The sequence below is a fragment of the Pangasianodon hypophthalmus genome, chromosome 4 (assembly GCF_027358585.1).
Source record: "Pangasianodon hypophthalmus isolate fPanHyp1 chromosome 4, fPanHyp1.pri, whole genome shotgun sequence".
Classification (NCBI taxonomy): Eukaryota; Metazoa; Chordata; class Actinopteri; order Siluriformes; family Pangasiidae; genus Pangasianodon; species Pangasianodon hypophthalmus.
This window is the reverse complement of record NC_069713.1, coordinates 14,647,234-14,666,104: the sequence shown is the minus strand read 5'-3', so window position 1 is coordinate 14,666,104 and position 18,871 is coordinate 14,647,234. Positions and strand designations below refer to the sequence as shown.

The 18,871-nt window shown below is 39.6% G+C and overlaps 1 protein-coding gene across 1 annotated transcript in view; it reads left to right on the top strand.

The window, feature by feature from the left end:
- Positions 1-276: 276 nt before the first annotated feature.
- The window catches only part of sema4f (sema domain, immunoglobulin domain (Ig), transmembrane domain (TM) and short cytoplasmic domain, (semaphorin) 4F), a 55,504-nt gene continuing 36,909 nt past the window's right edge, over positions 277-18,871 (top strand). Inside the window, exon 1 of the mRNA XM_026936919.3 lies at positions 277-1,079. Within this exon, the coding sequence (XP_026792720.3) occupies positions 992-1,079 (88 nt within the window). The 5' untranslated portion in view covers positions 277-991. The remainder of the gene's footprint in view (positions 1,080-18,871) is intronic.

Below are 18,871 nucleotides of genomic sequence, written 5' to 3'. Positions count from 1 at the left end.
ATTTTATTTATAATACTTTGTAATAATAATAATAATAATAACATTAATTATTATTATTATTATTTTAAATTATTAATACTTTACTGATATTATTATTATTATTTTATTTATAATACTTCATAATAACAACAACAATAATAATAATAATAATAATAATTATTATTATTATTATTATTATTAGTCCTGAGTGCGCCGCTGCGCGGTGAGGCTGGGTCACGTGTGTGCTGTTACCTGTAGGTGATTAGTCAGTGATGGGAGTGGGGTGGGGCGCTGAGTGGAGGGAGAGAGCAGGATTTGTTAGTGACTCGTCACTGGGATCTCGGGACAAATAAACGCTGCTTGTCTTTTTTTCTCCCTCTTTACGCTTCCAGCCTTGTTTTCCGTCAGCTGTGCTGTGTGTGGTGTGACAGCGCGCTGCGGATGTGCTGTGTGCTGGAGCTGGAGCTGCTGGAGAGGTTTCTATTGGACCAGTAGAATTTGTGTGCACTTGTAAGTGAACGAACGGAAGACCTGACCGGACGCTCAGAGAAAGAGGAGTGTGAGCTTTCTTGTTACGCCAGCCATCGGGTCAGCATTTCTACTGCTGTCAACCTGGACGACTTTGACTTTTTTCTTTGTTTTATTTGAGGAAATGAAGCGTGTTAATGTCCTTTGAAGGCAGCGCTGAAACAGTGCACTTTACGCGACAGTGGTACGAACACACGGAAACGGAGAGATAAAAACAAAAACCAAACCAAAACAAAACAAAACATCGTGATGTTGCTTATTTAATTTGTTTTTGGAATTGTATAAATATTTATTATTTTCTTCCTACATCAAGCTCTTACTTTTTGCAAGTTACCAACTTGCACGAGGCTTTTTTTTTTTTTTTGAAATCCTAGGCGAAGTACTGCGTGTTAGTGTGAGTGTAAACGCGGTACAATGAGCTGCAGCTGAGACTGGGCTCCTGTACACTTTTCTCCTCAACTTCAGAGGCTCTGATCCGCGGAACATGAAGCCAGCCACCTGTCTGCTCTCAGCACTCCTGGCGCTGTGTTTCCCTCTCCACTCCCGGACTGCAGCTCTGTCCAGCCGTGAAGGTCAGTTCGACATTTCCCTTTCCTCCTAATCCACTCTCTCCCTCACGTCTACAAGCTTCATTTAAATACAAAACATTTGTTTATGTGCAAAACAGCTAGCTACTCTGGTAAACTCACGTGCGCTCAGGGTTTCCACAGAGCCCCTGTCATGCCAAAGTCCATCGAGCTGAATTACTCAAACAAGAATAGCTCTTCTTCTTCTTCTTCTTCTTATTCCTCTTCTTCTTCTTCTTCTTATTATTATTATTATTACTGTTGTTGTTGCTGTTGTTTTGTGTGAATAGAGTCACCATTTTGCTTTGGGTTAGTATTGTTAAGCAGGATGACGCGCGCGCCAGAGCCGCACGCGCGACAGGTGACTCTCCTCAGATACTTTATTTGTTTTTACGCCTCACAATTACTCAGAACAAACAGGATACTTTGCCAGCGGTTTGCTTTTCCCTCGCTGTATTGATCTTCTCTACTTTGTGACGTGTTCAGTGTGGTGGGAGTGTCAGGTGCTCGTCTGTAGGCAAAGCAACTTATTCCTCCTTTGCATGTTGCTAACAGGTGTCTATTGGAGCACTGTGAGGAAATAGGAGAGCTGAATTTCTTCAAGAAGCTTGTATGGCTATTGTATAAATCTACACTATATGGCCAAAAGTTTGTGGACACCTGACCATCACACCCATATATTGGTCTTCCTCAAAGTGTCGCCACAAATTTGGAAGCACGTAATTGTCTGCAATGACTTTGTACGCTGTAGCATTAAGATTTCCCTTCGCTGGAACTAAGAGACCCGAACCTGTTCCGGCATGACAATGCTGCCGAGCACGAATCAAGGTCCATGAAGACATGGTTTGCCAAGGTTGATGTGGAAGAACACAAGTGTCCTACACAGAGTCCTGACCTCAACCCCACTGAACACCTTTGTGTTGGATGAACTGCACACCAGACCTCCTCGTCCGACATCAGTATCTGACCTCACTAATGCTCTGGTGGCTAAATGAGCACAAATTCACACAAAAATCTAGTGGAAAGCCTTCCCAGAGGAGTGGAGGTTATTATAACCGTAAATAATGGGGATGAAATCTATAACGGGATGTTCAGCAAGCACATATGGGTGTGATTGGTCAGGTGTCCACAAACTTTTGGCCATATAGTGTACATTTATATTGATATATTAGAAGGCAGTGATTTCTTATAGAGTGCAGAAAAATGGCTTCCAAGCCAAACAAGCAAACAGATAATAGAAGGCTGTTCGATGGCTGGTTTTAACCCATTAACTGAAATGACATGGTGAAACATCAAGTGCAGAATTTCGATCGACTTGACACGTACTGCCTTTTTGCGTTAATAGGACACCAACATTTATTCATGTAAATTTTTTTTGACAAATGAGTCGTTGCGCTGGTTCAGAAGTTTCTCCAAAGTAATAAAGACATCTATTAAAATTAGTGTGATAATCCTCCTTTTGTGTGGAACCTCCCCTGGGTTCTGCCCCTCATTTCCCACACTTAATTCTCTCCTGCTTCCCAGGTCGCTTTGCTGAAGCTGCTGAATATCTTCCATCTTTCTATTTCTCTCTTAGAATAGCTTCCTAATTGCCATCAGGTTGTATTTTTGTAATTAATTCTTTCGGAAGAGTGCATTGTGGGATGGAAAAGTCTCTAATCATGCCCATATGGCCAGATTCTCCATGTGACTATGTTTACGTTCCTCTTAAACACCCTGTGGGAGAGTGTGCTTAGACTAGGGGGTTCTTGCTGTGTTCCATAGTTTGTTTCCTACTCGCACCGGTACTGGAGTGGCAAACAAACCTCTCCAAGCACGCAAGCTGCTCTTCTCTCAGGAGAGGCTTCACCCATCAGCAGCTTAGTCCACTGCACAGTACCTGTTAGGTTGCAACTAATGCAATGACTACCAAAACCATGACTTCTTTCTTTTTGAGACTCCAAATTTGTGTAATAAACCACAGCTTAATTTACACATTATGTTATAAGCATTTCATCTTTGACTATCAGTGTGGTGATTGTTCACGTGAAAAGGATCACATGGAAAATTCCTCCTTATGACACGAGCCCTATTTCTTAACCTCTTCCCATTGTCAGATTGGATTTACTATTCACTTGACTAGTTGTGTTTCTAATACCCTTCTCATGACCATGATCAGGAGCTCCAGCATCATAAGCGACCTTATGAGGTTATACTAACAAGGCATTTTATGCCAGGTTAAAAGGAAAAATATGACGTGAGCGTTATGGGAATTTTCTATCAGAAGTGCATTTTGATGCCCACAGTGCTGATAGAATAGGCAGTGGCTTTTTCCACACACATTATTGACTTTCCCTCATCCTCATGTTGGATGTTGGTCTAGTGTTTCGCTTTCACCATCTCCATCAGGCACACATGCTTGAGTAAGAGGAGCTGGCATGTATTCTGTTCCTATTGGGCTTCTGCTATTTTTTTTCTCTCAGTGCCTGATATTTTATGTGTCATATGTCTATTATTCAAGTAGGCATGTAGATCCGTGAACCATCGGGATATATTTGTAGTTATTTAATACATTAATGTGAAATGTCTTTATGATTCTAATATACAATGGCAGTTGTGTCCAGCACAATAACAAACAATGTGTGAAGGAGTGTGTTTTTGCCTCACATTAAGAATGTGCTCTTTCCCAGACAATGAAAAAGATGAAGTGCCGCCTTAGCCTACTCAGGATCATGACCTCTGCGTTCTCCTCCAACGTCACTCCTACACTGTAGGCGATTAAGTCTGGTGTGTCAGCACAAAAGCACCACAAAAGCAAATTTTAATCAGCATCTTTTACAATGAGCCCCTAGATCGTTTGGTATGAAATGCCATAGCTAACGTAAGCAGAGCCTAGCCTGCTGTGTAAAACGAAGCGCAGAACACTGCGATTCTCTGTGCGGAGTTTGCCATGAGGGTCAGGGTTTATTCATACTCCAACGTTCTGCTGACTTTCCTTCCTCCTGAGAAGTGCTTCTTCCCGCTGAATAAATGAATAGATTTCTTGCTTGGCAGAGTTTATAGTGTTGTAGCATAAACTTTAAGACATTCCCCTGAAAGTATTTTATTTTTTTTTTCTGGATGTTAACATTTCCCCCCACACACAGCACACTTCTCTTAATTAAATTTTGGAAATTGATTTCATTATCTATTTTCAAGGTTATATTTATATTTGCAGTACCTGCCCAAAAGATAAATGCTCTGTACGCCAATTAAAAGTGGAAAGCTGAAAGCACTAACCTCCACACTGAGGAGGTCAAGAGGTGGGTCTCACATAGCTGAGGTCAGACATCAGAGGTCACTCTGTACTCTGATTGATTTTCTGCCATGTTTCCTTTACCTTAATGTTATTGAACCATACAGCTGTTACAGTACCATTGAACCAGCAAACCATATAAGGCTCTAGCGAGTTCTTGCCTAAAGTCTTATTAGGTTACACAAATCCAGGGTCAGCTTTAGCAGTGTGTCAGGAGGAGCAACGAGTCATGGGAAGTCATTGTTTGGTGTCTGTCTACCTGCCTGTTAGTGCAATGGTTGTGTGATTGTATAATGACTGAATACAAGTGAGTAGGCACGCCCTGTAAGTTTGGACAGAGGTGAGCTGAACGGACACACTCACTCATCGCTCATTATGACGGTGCTGTTTCTGCACGTCCAACTCACCCATTTGTGACAGACATGCTGGGTGATAAGCCACATTCATGTAGCTTGTCAGTGAATTCTTGTCTATTTACACGTCACTGTGTGGGTTAACCCCTATAGATCAAACATTTTTAGAAGTCCAAAAGCCACAGCATGCTTGCCTTGACCTATATTATATATTCCATGGCGTCATAACACACAATTTGCTGAGCAGTCTTGCATCTAATGTGGCATAAGTGTCACCCATTCTTGTGTGGAGGATGTGTAATGCAATATTAAGATATTCAGATTACCCACACACACACACACACACACACACACACACACACACAGACACATTCATTTACATATTTGGCTCTTAAGGACTGCCAGCTGTCTTCTGAAGCTGACGACGCAAGACACCCAGAAACAGTAGCATCCTGACAAGGACTAATGTGCATATATCCCTAATGTTGTAGGACGTTTTACACCAAATCACTGACTAAAAGGAAAAGTAAATAAGGTTGAAAAAGTACCTGCTTCCCCCTCATTGAGAGATAAAACTTATCTTAAAAATCTATAAATTAAAATCACAGAGAAGTTCAGAAATGTTTTATTTAAATTTTACCAATAGTTATAGAATGGGTCATACAGAGGGACCTGTGTGGTGGACACCCCCCATGAATGGATTTAAAAAAAAAAAACATAGTTATTGATGTGGTGAACTTTAATGGGCGGAGATAATTATTATGTATTTTTGGAATGAGTCTCCAGTGACAGCAGTTAACAGTCAGAGTGGTTCCTCTAAGTTTAACACAGGAACGTCTTCAGGACAGATGAGTTTTTCTTTGTGGCCGTTCCATAGCATTAAACATAACTTTAAATGGATCGAATGTATGATGTGTTGTTCTATAATAAATAAGTAATTCTTACTGTTGCAAAACAGCTGTGACATAAGAAGAATAAAACACTGAAATAATCAATTTCAAGGTGATAACAGTAACTTGAATTGCATTAAACTGTATCACACTGCCTCTTCATTGATTTTTTCCCATAACATCACTTCCTGCTGTGTTGTATTCCTTACTTCGTGTATTAATAAGAAAATAAGAGAAAATAAAACTACTACAAAATGATATGGTAATGTCTATCTGGTACAATGAGTAACATTTATATATTTGTAGAAGCACTGGTTGGTGACAATATCCAAGACACTCAGAAAAATGTATCATGAAGTTAATATGTTGCTATATTGCATTCATATTGTAATATTATAATTTCCCAGCCCCAGTAGCTAAGGAGTGTCTAGGGCTGTGTGTGCTCTTGTACGTGCTCTATGCCACACCTGGAGAGGAAATGACTGGCTTCTCAGCAGAACACTATAAACACACACGTACTGAATGTGTTCCCTCTGGCAGCATGTCCTACACTGAATCATTCCCAAGCTGAACTGAGCGGTGTCCTTTTGCACCTCTGCCTGGCAGGCTGCGATGTAGGTGAATGTATTCATATTATAATAATAAATATCTGCACTTGCTGGAAATGTGGTTTGGGTGTTTGGTATATATCACATGTGCTTTGAGCTTTGTGTGTCACAGGATGTGTGAAAATAAATCCCTGTGGTCAGAAGCCTAGTCTTGTGGTTCTGACCCTAAATCTCTCTCACGCACACACTGCATTAGTGGAATGATGCAGTGGCTATATTTCACAGCCTTCACTATGCGTTACGTACCTGCTCTGATTGGTTGATTAGAGCTGAATATTACATCAGCCCATCACCAGAGATGAATGAGGTAAGACACTGTGACTCAATGAGTGAGATAAGAATTCCAGAGCTGTTTAAGCCTGCACAGTACTTCTGGAAGGTTATTGATTTTTGGCCTGTCATGGCATAATTTAAAAATATGGTGCAAAGAAATTGTATCGATCTGTCAGAGATTATTTTTTTGGGAAGGGTTTAAGACATAGTGGTTCACTTTCACCTGGTTAAATTAATGTTATTTGCTTTACTGTAGGTTTTGGCATTTGCCTTCTCTGAGCCTCTGTTCTACATACCCCCTCCCCCTCAAAACCTCCCCCCTTTTCTCTCTCTCTCTCTCTCTCTCTCTCTCTCTCTCTCTCTCTCTTCTTTCTTTCTCTCTCTAACTCTGTCTCTCTGGCTGTGATTTGGGGATTGATTCCAAGCATGATAGTGCCAGCAAGAAAACCCTGCTTGTGCATTGAGATCTTAATGGCAGGATGCAGCCTTGAGAGAACAAAGGAAAGCTGTGGAGTTCTTTCTCTACCTTGCGCTCACACACACACACACACACACACAGACACATACAGATACCCTGTTTAAATCAGAAAAGCCCTGACTAATGGATTTGTGTGTTTGTGTGGTGTGTGTTTCGGTGGCAAAAACCAAAGGGTGTAAAATCCATCCCTTGTTAGGTCTGTCTTCTTTCTTTCATCCCACTTTTATTGGTCTCTAATTAGAGGCTGGGTTTGTAATTAAAATAAGATGGCTCGTGAAATACTGGGGAGGGATTTAGTAGTCAACCACGGCGAAAATCTCTCTCTTTTTTTTTTTTTTTTCCCTCCCATTCTTTATTTGGCCAGAGACAAAGGTTGCTCCTGGTGCATCTGGTAGATGTTTCCCAAAGCAGCTTGGCACAGTAGGAGAAATGGTTAAATTGATATTATACATCCACAATTATCTAGAGAAGGTCCTCCACTCCTCCACATACTCATATGCTGGATGAGACTAAAACAGCCACACCTTCTGTCTGTGTGTATAATTGTTTTCAGGAGACTGTGCAACAGATGCTATGCCCCCTCTCTGTCACATCAAGCTCAAATCTTTAGTTGGCACTACAGCAAATGGAAAAAAAACAGGCAAATAAATTATTCTTCATGCATGTGCCATTAATCCCTTGCAGGTTTTCTTTTTTTTTTTTTTGTTTTTTTTAAACCAGTAAGTTGAACTGGTGCCAAGTAGGCCAGTGTAGAGTACAGTATGTCAGGAAGCATTTTGTAGCTTGTATCTCTCCCTGTGTGTAGTTAGTATCTGTGTGGCTGCTGCTTGGTAAACATGGCCTGGTAGAAAAGCATTATTATCTGAGCCCATTACAGAAATTGAAGTGTTTTGCTCTGGCAAAGTGAAGAGCGGTTCTGAGCCAAGCCTAATGGAGAGCGAGAGGACGTGTAAGCATACACAGGCTTTGATCTAGTGTTATGACTTTCTATTAACTAAAAGCTTTGTGACAGAAAGAAAGAAGCAACCAGGAGGCATAGACATGGATGGAGGAGACAGATGATTGAAGCCGAGTGGCAGATCAGAGAGGCACCAGGATCGACTTTAAGTCAGATTCTGGGTTATCCATTAACAGAATTATAACTGGCCAGACTGGAATTTTCTTTGCCTAAAACTGCACCCCTTCCTCTTATACAGTGGATGAATTTGACATCAGCCATTTTGTCTAATGACATGTTCAGGAGGGGGTGATTTGCGGCAGCATCAACGGAATGTTCCAAACTATAGATGTAGCTTATGCTGGGGGCATGTCCCAATCACTTGTCGGTTAAAAATCTTTTATATTATAGCTAACAGTAAAAATGGCATTGGAGTATCAGGTAAGTCTTATTGATGGGGTTAGTTTCTCAGGGTGGTGTCTCAAATAAAAGCATCACCTCTGTGATAAAACTCTCACATCCAAATGGTTATAAATTTCTATCAAGCATCTTTTCCTGCATTTCATGTTTCGGTCACATGGTTTTCAAATGAATTGGAAGTTTTTTTGCCCCCACCACTTTCAAAACAAAGCATATATTACAAGCTTCATTGCACTGTCTTTTTTTCAGATCAGATCTGGTTTCACACCACAAGTGATCCATATCTGTTTTTATTTTGAACACACCCATTCCCTGAAACACCCGGAATTGATTTATTGCCCACATTGATTTCTTGGGCAATAGTTTCACTTAATTACTCAGTTCTGGTAGGAACTTTGCTGGAATAGATTCCCCAAATATCAAGTATATCACCATTTTCCACATCCTTCCACTGAATATAGTCACTGGTGTTGCACAGGGTTCTGAAAAGCTACATGAATTTCAGTCTGACCATTCCCATTCATGTCGCATGGCCACTTATCTGATATGTATCCAAAGACCATATATGAAAGTATCGCAGGTTTGATTTGAAAAGATCAAATTCTTTTGTGTAACACAGTACTGAAAAAAACAGATCTGTGTACAAAAATAAGACAAAAAAAATCAGATTTGTGTCACTTCAGCCAGGTCATGGACGTTGTCAGTTATGTTTATGACTAGAGCAGAAATCTTGTTTTTGTCTTTTTGTACATCCTGATCAGGTTTGCCAATTACATTAATTCCTTATAAATCATTGCTTATTTGCCTTTGGGGGCATATTGAAACATCATGGAAAGATATTGAGCCATCACTATTGACTCAGTGACGTGATTCACCATTCAGATTTCCTGTATGACGGATACTTCCTTTGCTTGTGTATATAGCCTACTTATTCTATGAAACTGATTATCCATGGACACCATTGGCCAACACTGATTAATACTTACCTTTGACTGGAAGACACTGGTTTCTGTTGGTCAATCAGAGTCTGTTTGATTATTGATAATCACATCACAGAGTCAATCTAAGATAAAGATAAGATAATAAAAACCCTGACATAAGATCTTTGTCTTTATTTGTGCTTTAGCTTGGTTTTGTTTACCACACACAATTTGCTGAACACACACAACCTGTTTTGTTGATGACCTAGAAAGATGTTTTATATCTTTTTTCCTGGTCCCCTGACTTTACATGACACATCCTTGTTGTGCCTCACATCCAAACCCACACATACAGTCATCATGCCTCTCTAAGACAGGAAACACATTCAATACTTCCTTTAGCTCAGGAAGCTGAGCTATGTGTGAGTAGCATTTTAATCTTAGTGAACTCAAACATTAGCGAGTAGTAATGTTCAGTAATGTCTGCCTGCAAGAATATTGATTGTGGAACATCTCACATACTACTCATAGTAGTTGTTGACAACAAATTTCCATTGTTGTGCAAAAAACTGATTGCTTGAATGATTTGAATGACTATTTGGAAACCTACCATTTCTTCAAAACATATGTATGTCAGGGTTTGTGGGAAAAAATATTGTGTTAATGGATCATTTCTCTCACAGGAAGTTATACCTTCTCTCTGCTCTAAAAAAAAAAAAAAAACTGAATTCAAAGTGACGGCTGCTACCCTGCTGTGTTTGGTCTGATCCTTTCCATAGAAAAGATGAGCACTTTGTGTGGGTTTTGGTTCAGTGAAGCTGATGAATTGAAAACTATTTCCCAATTTTAATTCACCCACTACCATGTAAACTGAATACACATACAACAGGTGCATGGAGGATGGACCTGTGATGGTCTACTGCCTGCGGGTAAAAAGATCGTCAGCTGCCAAAACGTCTGCTATTGCTTTTCTACACTCTAAAGGTGTAAGATCCATACCAAGTCATTTTGGTAGCTGAGCAGCAATTTTTAGGAAAATGGTAGCAGTAATTGATTTATTCAAATATCTGTTTTGCATGAACAGATTGCAGCTTCAGTTAATCGGTTGTGATTTGAAGAATGGTAGTTTTGAAGCAAAACAAATTGTGGAGTTGTAAGCAGCTGTTGCTACCTCTTAAATTCTCAGATGGTGGATACAAACCTACATTCCTCACTCTCATAACTGTATACATTTACATTTATGGCATTTGTCCTAAATTTATGGCATTTGTCCTATTAGTTTTACTGTAGTCACTGAATAAGTTATAGTAGTTATTGACTAATGCTTAAAGACGACTAACTAAAGGTGAATCTGGCTGTATAAGAGTTTAAACTACTATAGTAGTAACTTCTTTTTCTTTATGTCAAATATTATCCATCATCATTTGGTGGTTTTAGTGAATCAGTGTAATTGCACATACTGGGTATTAACATCCCTAGGGCAAGTGACAATCTTCTTGACTTACGGTTTCAATAAATGAACACTGCTGGGGCAGTCATTAAAATCATTTGGCAAACACTTGTCCAAAGTGACTCTTCAGACAGGGTGCAGTCCAAGAATACAACAGAACAGTTATTAGCTTAATTAATTACAGAGAAGTTATTGGGTTAAAGTCCTGAGATTTGAAAAATCTTCCAAATCACTAGCTCAGATTCATCAAGGTATAGTCAGCGATTTTGGTGGCAGTTAGCTGAAGTTCGCTGTTTTGAAGTTGAAAATCCAAACAATAACAGCCTCTCCTTTAAATATTCGCTTCAAATAAACATCTGATTACTAGGATTACTAGCTATCGGAACTGATATTCAAGTAAAGACTCCTCCTTGTTCTGATTGATTGGATGTTGGTAGTCCACATCATTATTTTTGTCCTGTGTACAAAGTCGGGGATATGACAGAGACTGGAGTAGCCTGTAAACGTATTTTCTGTGAGCTGCCAAAATGTTTCGCCAAACCTTATAAGGTTTTTCTAACCCTACCTTTAACTTTAACCCCCAGTTATTAACAAATAAGCATTTCCTTAACAAACAAAACTACTGTTCAAGAAATAACTATTAAGTAATGCATGGTTCTTAGGTTTTATGAGAACTGTAGATAAAGTAGTGCTAAGCTTTGGAGGATGGTCACCAGAGTCACTAATAACTACCAGAGATGTTTTACAATATTCCCCTTGTAGTGTCGTGCTTGCTGAATTTGAGCTGTTCTTAATCCTAGGCTTTTTCCATAGACAATTAGTGTTTTGTGTCTCTGTCACACTCTCTCATTAGTCTTCTGAGGTCTTACTGTAATGCATAAACAGCTTTGTATCCAGAGGTACCAGGCGACGGTGCCTAGTGACGGTCAGCTGAGAATTGTGATTATAATATAAAATTTACCTTTATAACTAACCACTGGTGAGTCTATATCAAGGATTCTGGTGTTTGTATGTATGAGACTGACATCTGTAGTCACTAAGGTGGGCTAATTCCAAACACCAGTTCTGTTTTAGAGCTCTTTTATACCTCTCTGTCTGATGAGCTTCTGTGACTTTGCTCAAGGACACCACTGGACTCCTGTCCTGTAGTAATTTTATATAAGGGTTGTATATCTGTGTGAGTGTGCATGTGTGTACGCATTAAGGAAAGCCATGTGCTGAGCTGTCTTTCTCTGCTGTTCCATACAACACACAAATGCAAAGCGATCTACCCTTTGGGATTTTCCCTGAGAGCCGGAGAGGGAGAGGGAGGGAGGAAGGGAGAGAGGCACTGAACTAATGCTCGAGTCAATTATTGACTGAGATAACCTTTACAGTGTGTTACAGGATGTTGGTCCTGGCTCTGTTGAAGGCATGTTTGTTTTTAAAGCTGGCTGAAATATGAAATGCATCTGCACTGTTTTAGAAATGCAATTTATTTCTACTTGGTGTAAAAATAGTAGAAATTATGCACATTACAGTGACCTCCAAAAATTTGTGTGTGTATGTGTGTGTCCATTTGACACACAGCCAGCCTTGCCATTGTTTAATGGTGGGAAAATGCCTTATCATTGCTGGTTATCATTAAGCCAAAGACAAACACCAACAGGTTACTAAATGTGTGAAAATGACTTTCAGGCAACATTTTCACAGGAATGTGTTTGCATCCAATTTCACTAATGCGATCAGTAATTCATGCAAAACTATTGATTTTTGTGTGTGTGTGTGTGTGTGTGTGTGTGTGTGTGTGTGTGTGTGTGTGTCTGTCTGTCTGTCTGTGTGTGAAACAGAACCCAATCATCCATGTTTTGGACCGTTGTGCTACTTTAACAGAAGAAAGAAACGCCCATGCAAAATGCACAATGTGACGTTATTACTTTTAATTGCAAATTGCACTATGAATACTATTAAAAGAGCTGTCAGGCATGCACACACCCTCACAAACAGTGATGAAGTCAAAACAACACACACTGCCAGCTGAGCTCAATGTCATTAATCTTGTGTACAGAGGCACAGCCTGCATTAGTGCTTGAAGAGGCACACACTCGGTCACACACTGCCCTTCTTTTCTCTTTCTGTTTCCTTTATTCCTCTGTTGTTTTTTTTTCTTTTTTTTTTCTTTTTTTTTCCCTCCAGTGCTTCAGAGTGCAGTCTGGATAAATCAATTAATACTTTGAAAATAATGTAGAAAATAAATAGAATAGAAATAGAAATAAACTACATTTTGATATGGCAGATTTTCCACTTTAGACAATTTTAATAAATGTAATATATTATTAATATATGCATTTCAGATTGTCTTAAAATATTCTAATTCAAATATCATCCTCTATTCTTCTGAATTTGTGCTTAATAATCCTGGAGTAAATGTAGGTTACTCCATTATTTACCCAAAAGAAGTGTGACCTTCCCATGGATAAGTGTGTCTGGGTGTAAGAGTGGGCCATCAGACTGCCAGTTACAGCATACTCTAATGGCCGAGAGATAGGATAGGATGAAAGGATTAGGTTTTGGGGGGCTGCAGAGTTCAAGAACAGATTAAAGAATGGATTTGGGAATTAGTGACTTTCCTGAAGACAACAGTCAAGGGGAAAAAAAAATCAAAAGAGGGTGGATGTCCATAGATGTCCATATGAGAATGCCAGAATAACTCACACTTTGTATTATTTAATTAAAATGCTATAAAATAAGTATGTCATAGTTTAGAATTTTGTTATTGTGTTAGTCCAGTATATTACAATGGACACAGAGGGACACTTCTGCAAAGTTATTTATATAAATGAATACAAAAGTAAGAAAATGAATCAGTATCAAATAACTGTATAATTTTGTATTGACTACAATGTTGTAATTATATCTCTTCACTTGTCTAACTGATGTACCATCAAATTCAGTGAGAATCATGATCGTAATGGGAAGTGATTGCATTTTGTCTTTCTTGTGTGCACCAAAGTGCAGGGGACATTTTTCCGATGTCCATTAGCAGCCCTGCTGCCCCTGGGTACAGACCCGTCCAGTGTAGAGAGAGCATGGAGGGTAAACCCAGTTTTCTGTCTTGCCTGTATAATTGGATCTAACTGGACCTATGGGCCCTAACCCCCCTCCCTGCTGCTTGGTTAATGGACCAGTCTGGAGGGCCAATGAGAATGAGTGGCCAAGGAGAAGGTCATTGTGTGTGTGTGTGGCAGTAAGGGAAGGCTTTCTTTAACCATTTAGTGGGCCATGAAATACTACCAGATTACTGTATCCTGGGACATGTATAACTAACATAATGTAGTGCTCAGCTGTCGCTTTGTGTAATGGTGCACTTATAAAGCACTTCTGTAGATTCTTCCTGTGTGAATATGCTGAGCTGGTGGGTTTTTATCTGAGATTGTATTCTGAACAGAGCATGCTGGTCTGACTTTAAAGTTGTTCATCTGAATTTGCAGGTGTCAGGTGAGTGTGTTTACAGAAAGTCACTCCCAGTCCGAGAAACTTATTACGCTGCGTTGATGTGTTGTTTGGAGACCAGATCGATATTGCGAATTTTTTTGAGTGCATCTTCAACATCTTCAGTATTTCTACCACATTGTGCACAAGTCTGTCTTAACTTACATTTGCAGCTGAAATTGTACGTTAATATGTTTTCAAAGTTTTCATAGGTTGTCCGTTATTGCCCACTCCTTTTTCTTTCTCTGTTGATCTGCTCTCTAATTTATTTATTTTTCTCTATGCTCTTTTTCTGTTGCTCTCATTTTCTCTCTCTTGCTCATGCAAAGGCTTATGGTTGGCCTACATTTCTTTGGTTATATAACACACGTGCACAATTACAAAAACCCACACATGAATCTGCTTGTGCATGGTTCCTTGGACACGAGGGTCATTGTCCTTAAAATAAAAAAAAAAAAAAAGAAAAGGGGGGGACACAGAGGTAATCAGTAGCCCACACACATACACTAAGGACAAAAACACTTTACGTATGTGTATGTTTGATTGCAAATTATAGAACTGGTCCCTCAGGTTTGTAGGAGGCTCTCGGTACTGTAGGAAATGCGTTGTATTTTTTCCGTAACAGGCAAAGCGAGTGAACAGGTGAATCTTTGAGGAAAAAAATGTAACCTGTTCAGCCTGCTGGATTACTGTGTATATGGTTTCATTTTCATTAGTCCGGCCTATAGCCAAATATTCAAACCTGATATAGTTATGAGTTTGACTTAGAATTCACACCGAAAGCTTTTGTTCTGTCCACACTGCTAATGGCCCAACTGGTAGGAAAAGAGGAACTTGAATGCTTAATTTTTGTCAAGAAATCTGGTATCCATGCCAGGAATGTAACTGAATATGAACACATGAACATGAATACATTCCTCATGAGTCATTGTACACTGCATTTAGCATTCATTCCTTCATCCTTAGTAACTGCCTGGCGTAGGTCAAGGTGGTTTAAATTAGGCTACTAGTTTGTTTATATTTTGGGAAATGGAACCAACTAAATTTGTTAGAAAATGTCACAAGTGGGATTAAATAAACAGCCCCATGCACATCTCTCAAGTGATATAGCTGAGGCTGAGGAACTGTCAAAGCCAGAATTCACACACCATGCTGACAGTGCTGGCATTTTTGCCTCTGGGGTTTTTTCAAGTGTTTTCTAGTGTTTGTGGGGGAAGAGTTGTAGGGTTCATCTTTAATAAAAAAAAAAAACCTGAATAAGAGATATGAATATTTGGTGCACTAAACACATACAGATAGAGCTACAGACTGCTCTGTACATCCCTAGTCAATACTGTATCAGTGGAAACTGGGCAGAGGGGAGAGCTGACATTGGGCCAGCTGTAATTACAACAGACAGCATACTGAATTTGTGTTTATTCCAGTCTCCCATGTTGGTTTAATGAGTATCATTACCGAACCAACACTTTGCTATATAGCTACAGGCTGCAAAATTAAGCCATCGTTGTAGATTAAATAGAGTTCATAGCATATACAAAGTGGGAGTGTGTAGATTTGAATGAATATCTGTGAGACACTCATGAGGGGGATAAAAATGCTTCAGGAACACCTTTGGAGTAAAATTTGGAGTGTGTGTGTGTGTGTGTGTGTGTGTGTGTGTGTGTGTGTGTGTGTGTGTGTGTGTGTGTGTGTGTATGTGCTCGCACCTTTCCAAACAATCACTATAATATCAGCAGTTGGTTTCCTCTTCACCCTCCTTCCTGCTCTCTCAGCCTGTAAGTTCCAATAACAGTGTAGTATGCTAGTCTTTGTTTAGGAAGTTCAGCCATTGTGTATGAGAAGCGTCCAGGAAGGAAGAAGCCCCACCCACTCACTTCCCATCCAGCTTCCTGTCGTGTTGATGATGCCACAGGGCTACGGCTATGTGGGAAACACTGTGTGACCCTTTGACCTGGTTTGCCAGTGAGCGAAGCAGAGAGGCCTAAGCCTGATGGTAGCTGATGGTAGCATAAGTTTAGATCGATAATCAGTGCACATTGGGAAGTACAGTAACTGATATGACAATTTGGGCGTGTTTTAGAGATCCTTTGGGATGGCATATGGTCATGTATGGAGGGTTCCTATTAGCTAAATGGATTCCATTATTTTGAATGTGAAGTGGCCTCATAGTGAGTGGCTTTTAGTATGAGGATGTGAAGCACTTTTATTTTGCTTTTAGTGCTATGCTTTGAGCTAATGGCTGACTAACTTATGTTTGCTAAAAAGCTCTAATGAGTGGTTGTGCATTGGAAAGACCTGGCTATAGGCCTGAGGCAGGCCAGAGGATTGTGTCTGTGTATTTTTCCTATGGGAATGCTACTCAATCAGGCGTACTGAAGCACATTTGCTGAAAGTGGATTTTGTTCAGTCTAGTCAGCGTGTGTGTGTGTGTGTGTGTGTGTGAAAGAGATAGAGAGAGAGAATTATTAGGAATTATAGGCAGTAGCTTGTGTCATGGTCGATTGATAACTGGATGGAGAATAATATTATTAGTAGTAGTAGTAGTAGTAGTATTTGTATGTACATGATCAAGACATTAGAACTATAAAAAAGAATTTTACTATAAAAATATATTCATAATATTCAAACACAAAATCTATCTATCTATCTCTCTATCTCTCTATCTATCTATCTATCTCTAAGTATTTTTTCTCTAGTTGGTATGCTGAGGACATTTTATTGGGTATGTAGTGCATTATATAGGTTTTTCAAATGTAAATAAAATTATAATAAAATAAAACAAACAGCATGAAAATGAGTTATGTGGATTCCAGGTTGCCTGGGCCACATTAGAAGATTTATATGACCCTAACCGATATTGAAAATGTGACAAACCCCAAGGGCAGATTTCACCAAAAAAAAAATTTCTGTCCTGGTTCATCTTTCAGTCATCAAACCCCCACACTCCAAGATTTGGCTAGAACCTCAGGCTAGTTTGTTCTCATGAACAAATGTGGCTTTGAATCAAACAGACTTGGAGGACGACAGTTAATCTGGGATGTCGTTGTTTACTGATCTCTCACGCACGACATCAAGATTGCGTTTTCACCTGGTTTTCACATGAGACAGTTGGCGTTTCCCACACTACAGGATGTTTAGTTGTAAATACTGAACATGTTTTAACGTTTAATCAGGGCAAAAAAAACCCAACTATTCTCTGGACCTTGAATAGATAGAAGGTAATCTGTAAGTTTAAGACGAGTCTAAAATCAACATGCTTTTTATTATCATCAGGGTAAATAACATAAAGGTAAGTAAACAAATAAGAAGCAACCTGAAACATAACGTTGATGATAAAGTTGTGATGTTTTCTTCAGAAAACATAATTTGGGGATTTGTGATATAAATGTGTGGTGTAGCGCTACTGCCGAGAACTTTAAAATACTTTAAAATGAATCAATCTGTTTGTGTGTGTGTGTATGTGAGTGTATTTGTGTGCATGTTAGAGTCAGAAAGCTATCACCTCACTAGTAAGACTTTGTGTGTGGGCGACAAGAGGGCTTATGGGAAGTGTAGTCCAGGGGGATATAACTGGGCCGTAGGAAGCTCTCCATCTGTCTTGACCACACAAGTGTTAATCCTTTCCTTTTTTACAAGAAATCTGAGGTTGTTAAAGTTTCCTGAATGTTCACATCATTCCACCCACAACACTCTTCCAGAGATGTTTGGCTCAGGAACAGAAATACACTCACAGGTCATGTGACATAGGGCATTAAGTTGAAGGAAGCTTTATTGATCGATGGGAAGGATTCCAGAAAACACCATTATCTCTCTCCTTCTTAGACACACACACACACAGTGTACAGTGTACACTCAGACTCTGAATAACAATTCCCTGTAAATAAAAGGATAGATGTTCTCAGTCTTGCTACACTATTATTGTTAGTAAGGCGGTCTTCTGTTTAGCCTGTTATTATCACAGCTAATGTTTCCTTACTGCCACTGAGGACTGCTATTGGTGCTACTGCTTATCTAGCTAATTTGCTGCTAGCATTAGTGTTTCTAAATTATACCAAACACTAACAGTTAGTCTTCACCAGCAGTAGTACTACTTGTGTAGTTTGTCTTGTCAGGCAGCCATTCTCCAACATATCTCCAAACTTCTCCAGGCGTGTTAGACTGTAATTTCACACTGTGTAACCAAGCACGATGAGCCTTAGCCAGTGCACTGTAAATCTTTTTACAAGAGAATCCTGGTCAGTCTACGGCAGAGTGGCGTAGAACAAAAATGTCACACCTGAGCCTTTGTTTTCTTCCTGTACTTTTTCAGCATTTTCAAAAAAAGCCTTTGTGTTGGTTAACTGGCTTTTTGTGTCATAGTACAATTAATTATGAATTTCTCCTATGAGCTACATACAATAACGTTAGTGAGCCGTGAAGGGGCTCAGCCGCTACTGTTCTCTAAAACCTTCGTCATCACCGTCATCATCATCCGAGTGTGAACATGACTCTGCAGGAAGAGTGCAGCCATCTGGAAACAGGCCGTCTCACTCTTTCAGTTCTCTCTCTCTCTTTTGTCCTTTCTCCCTGTGACCGTTCAGAATAATTTTATCACAGTCCTTTGCAGCTTAATAACATTAGGCATTTATTGGGACTGATGTACAATTTAATTTCCCTCAGCCACAGAATTAACCCCTCATCCCTCCCAGACATACCAAACTAAGAAGCATCACAGAATTATAACC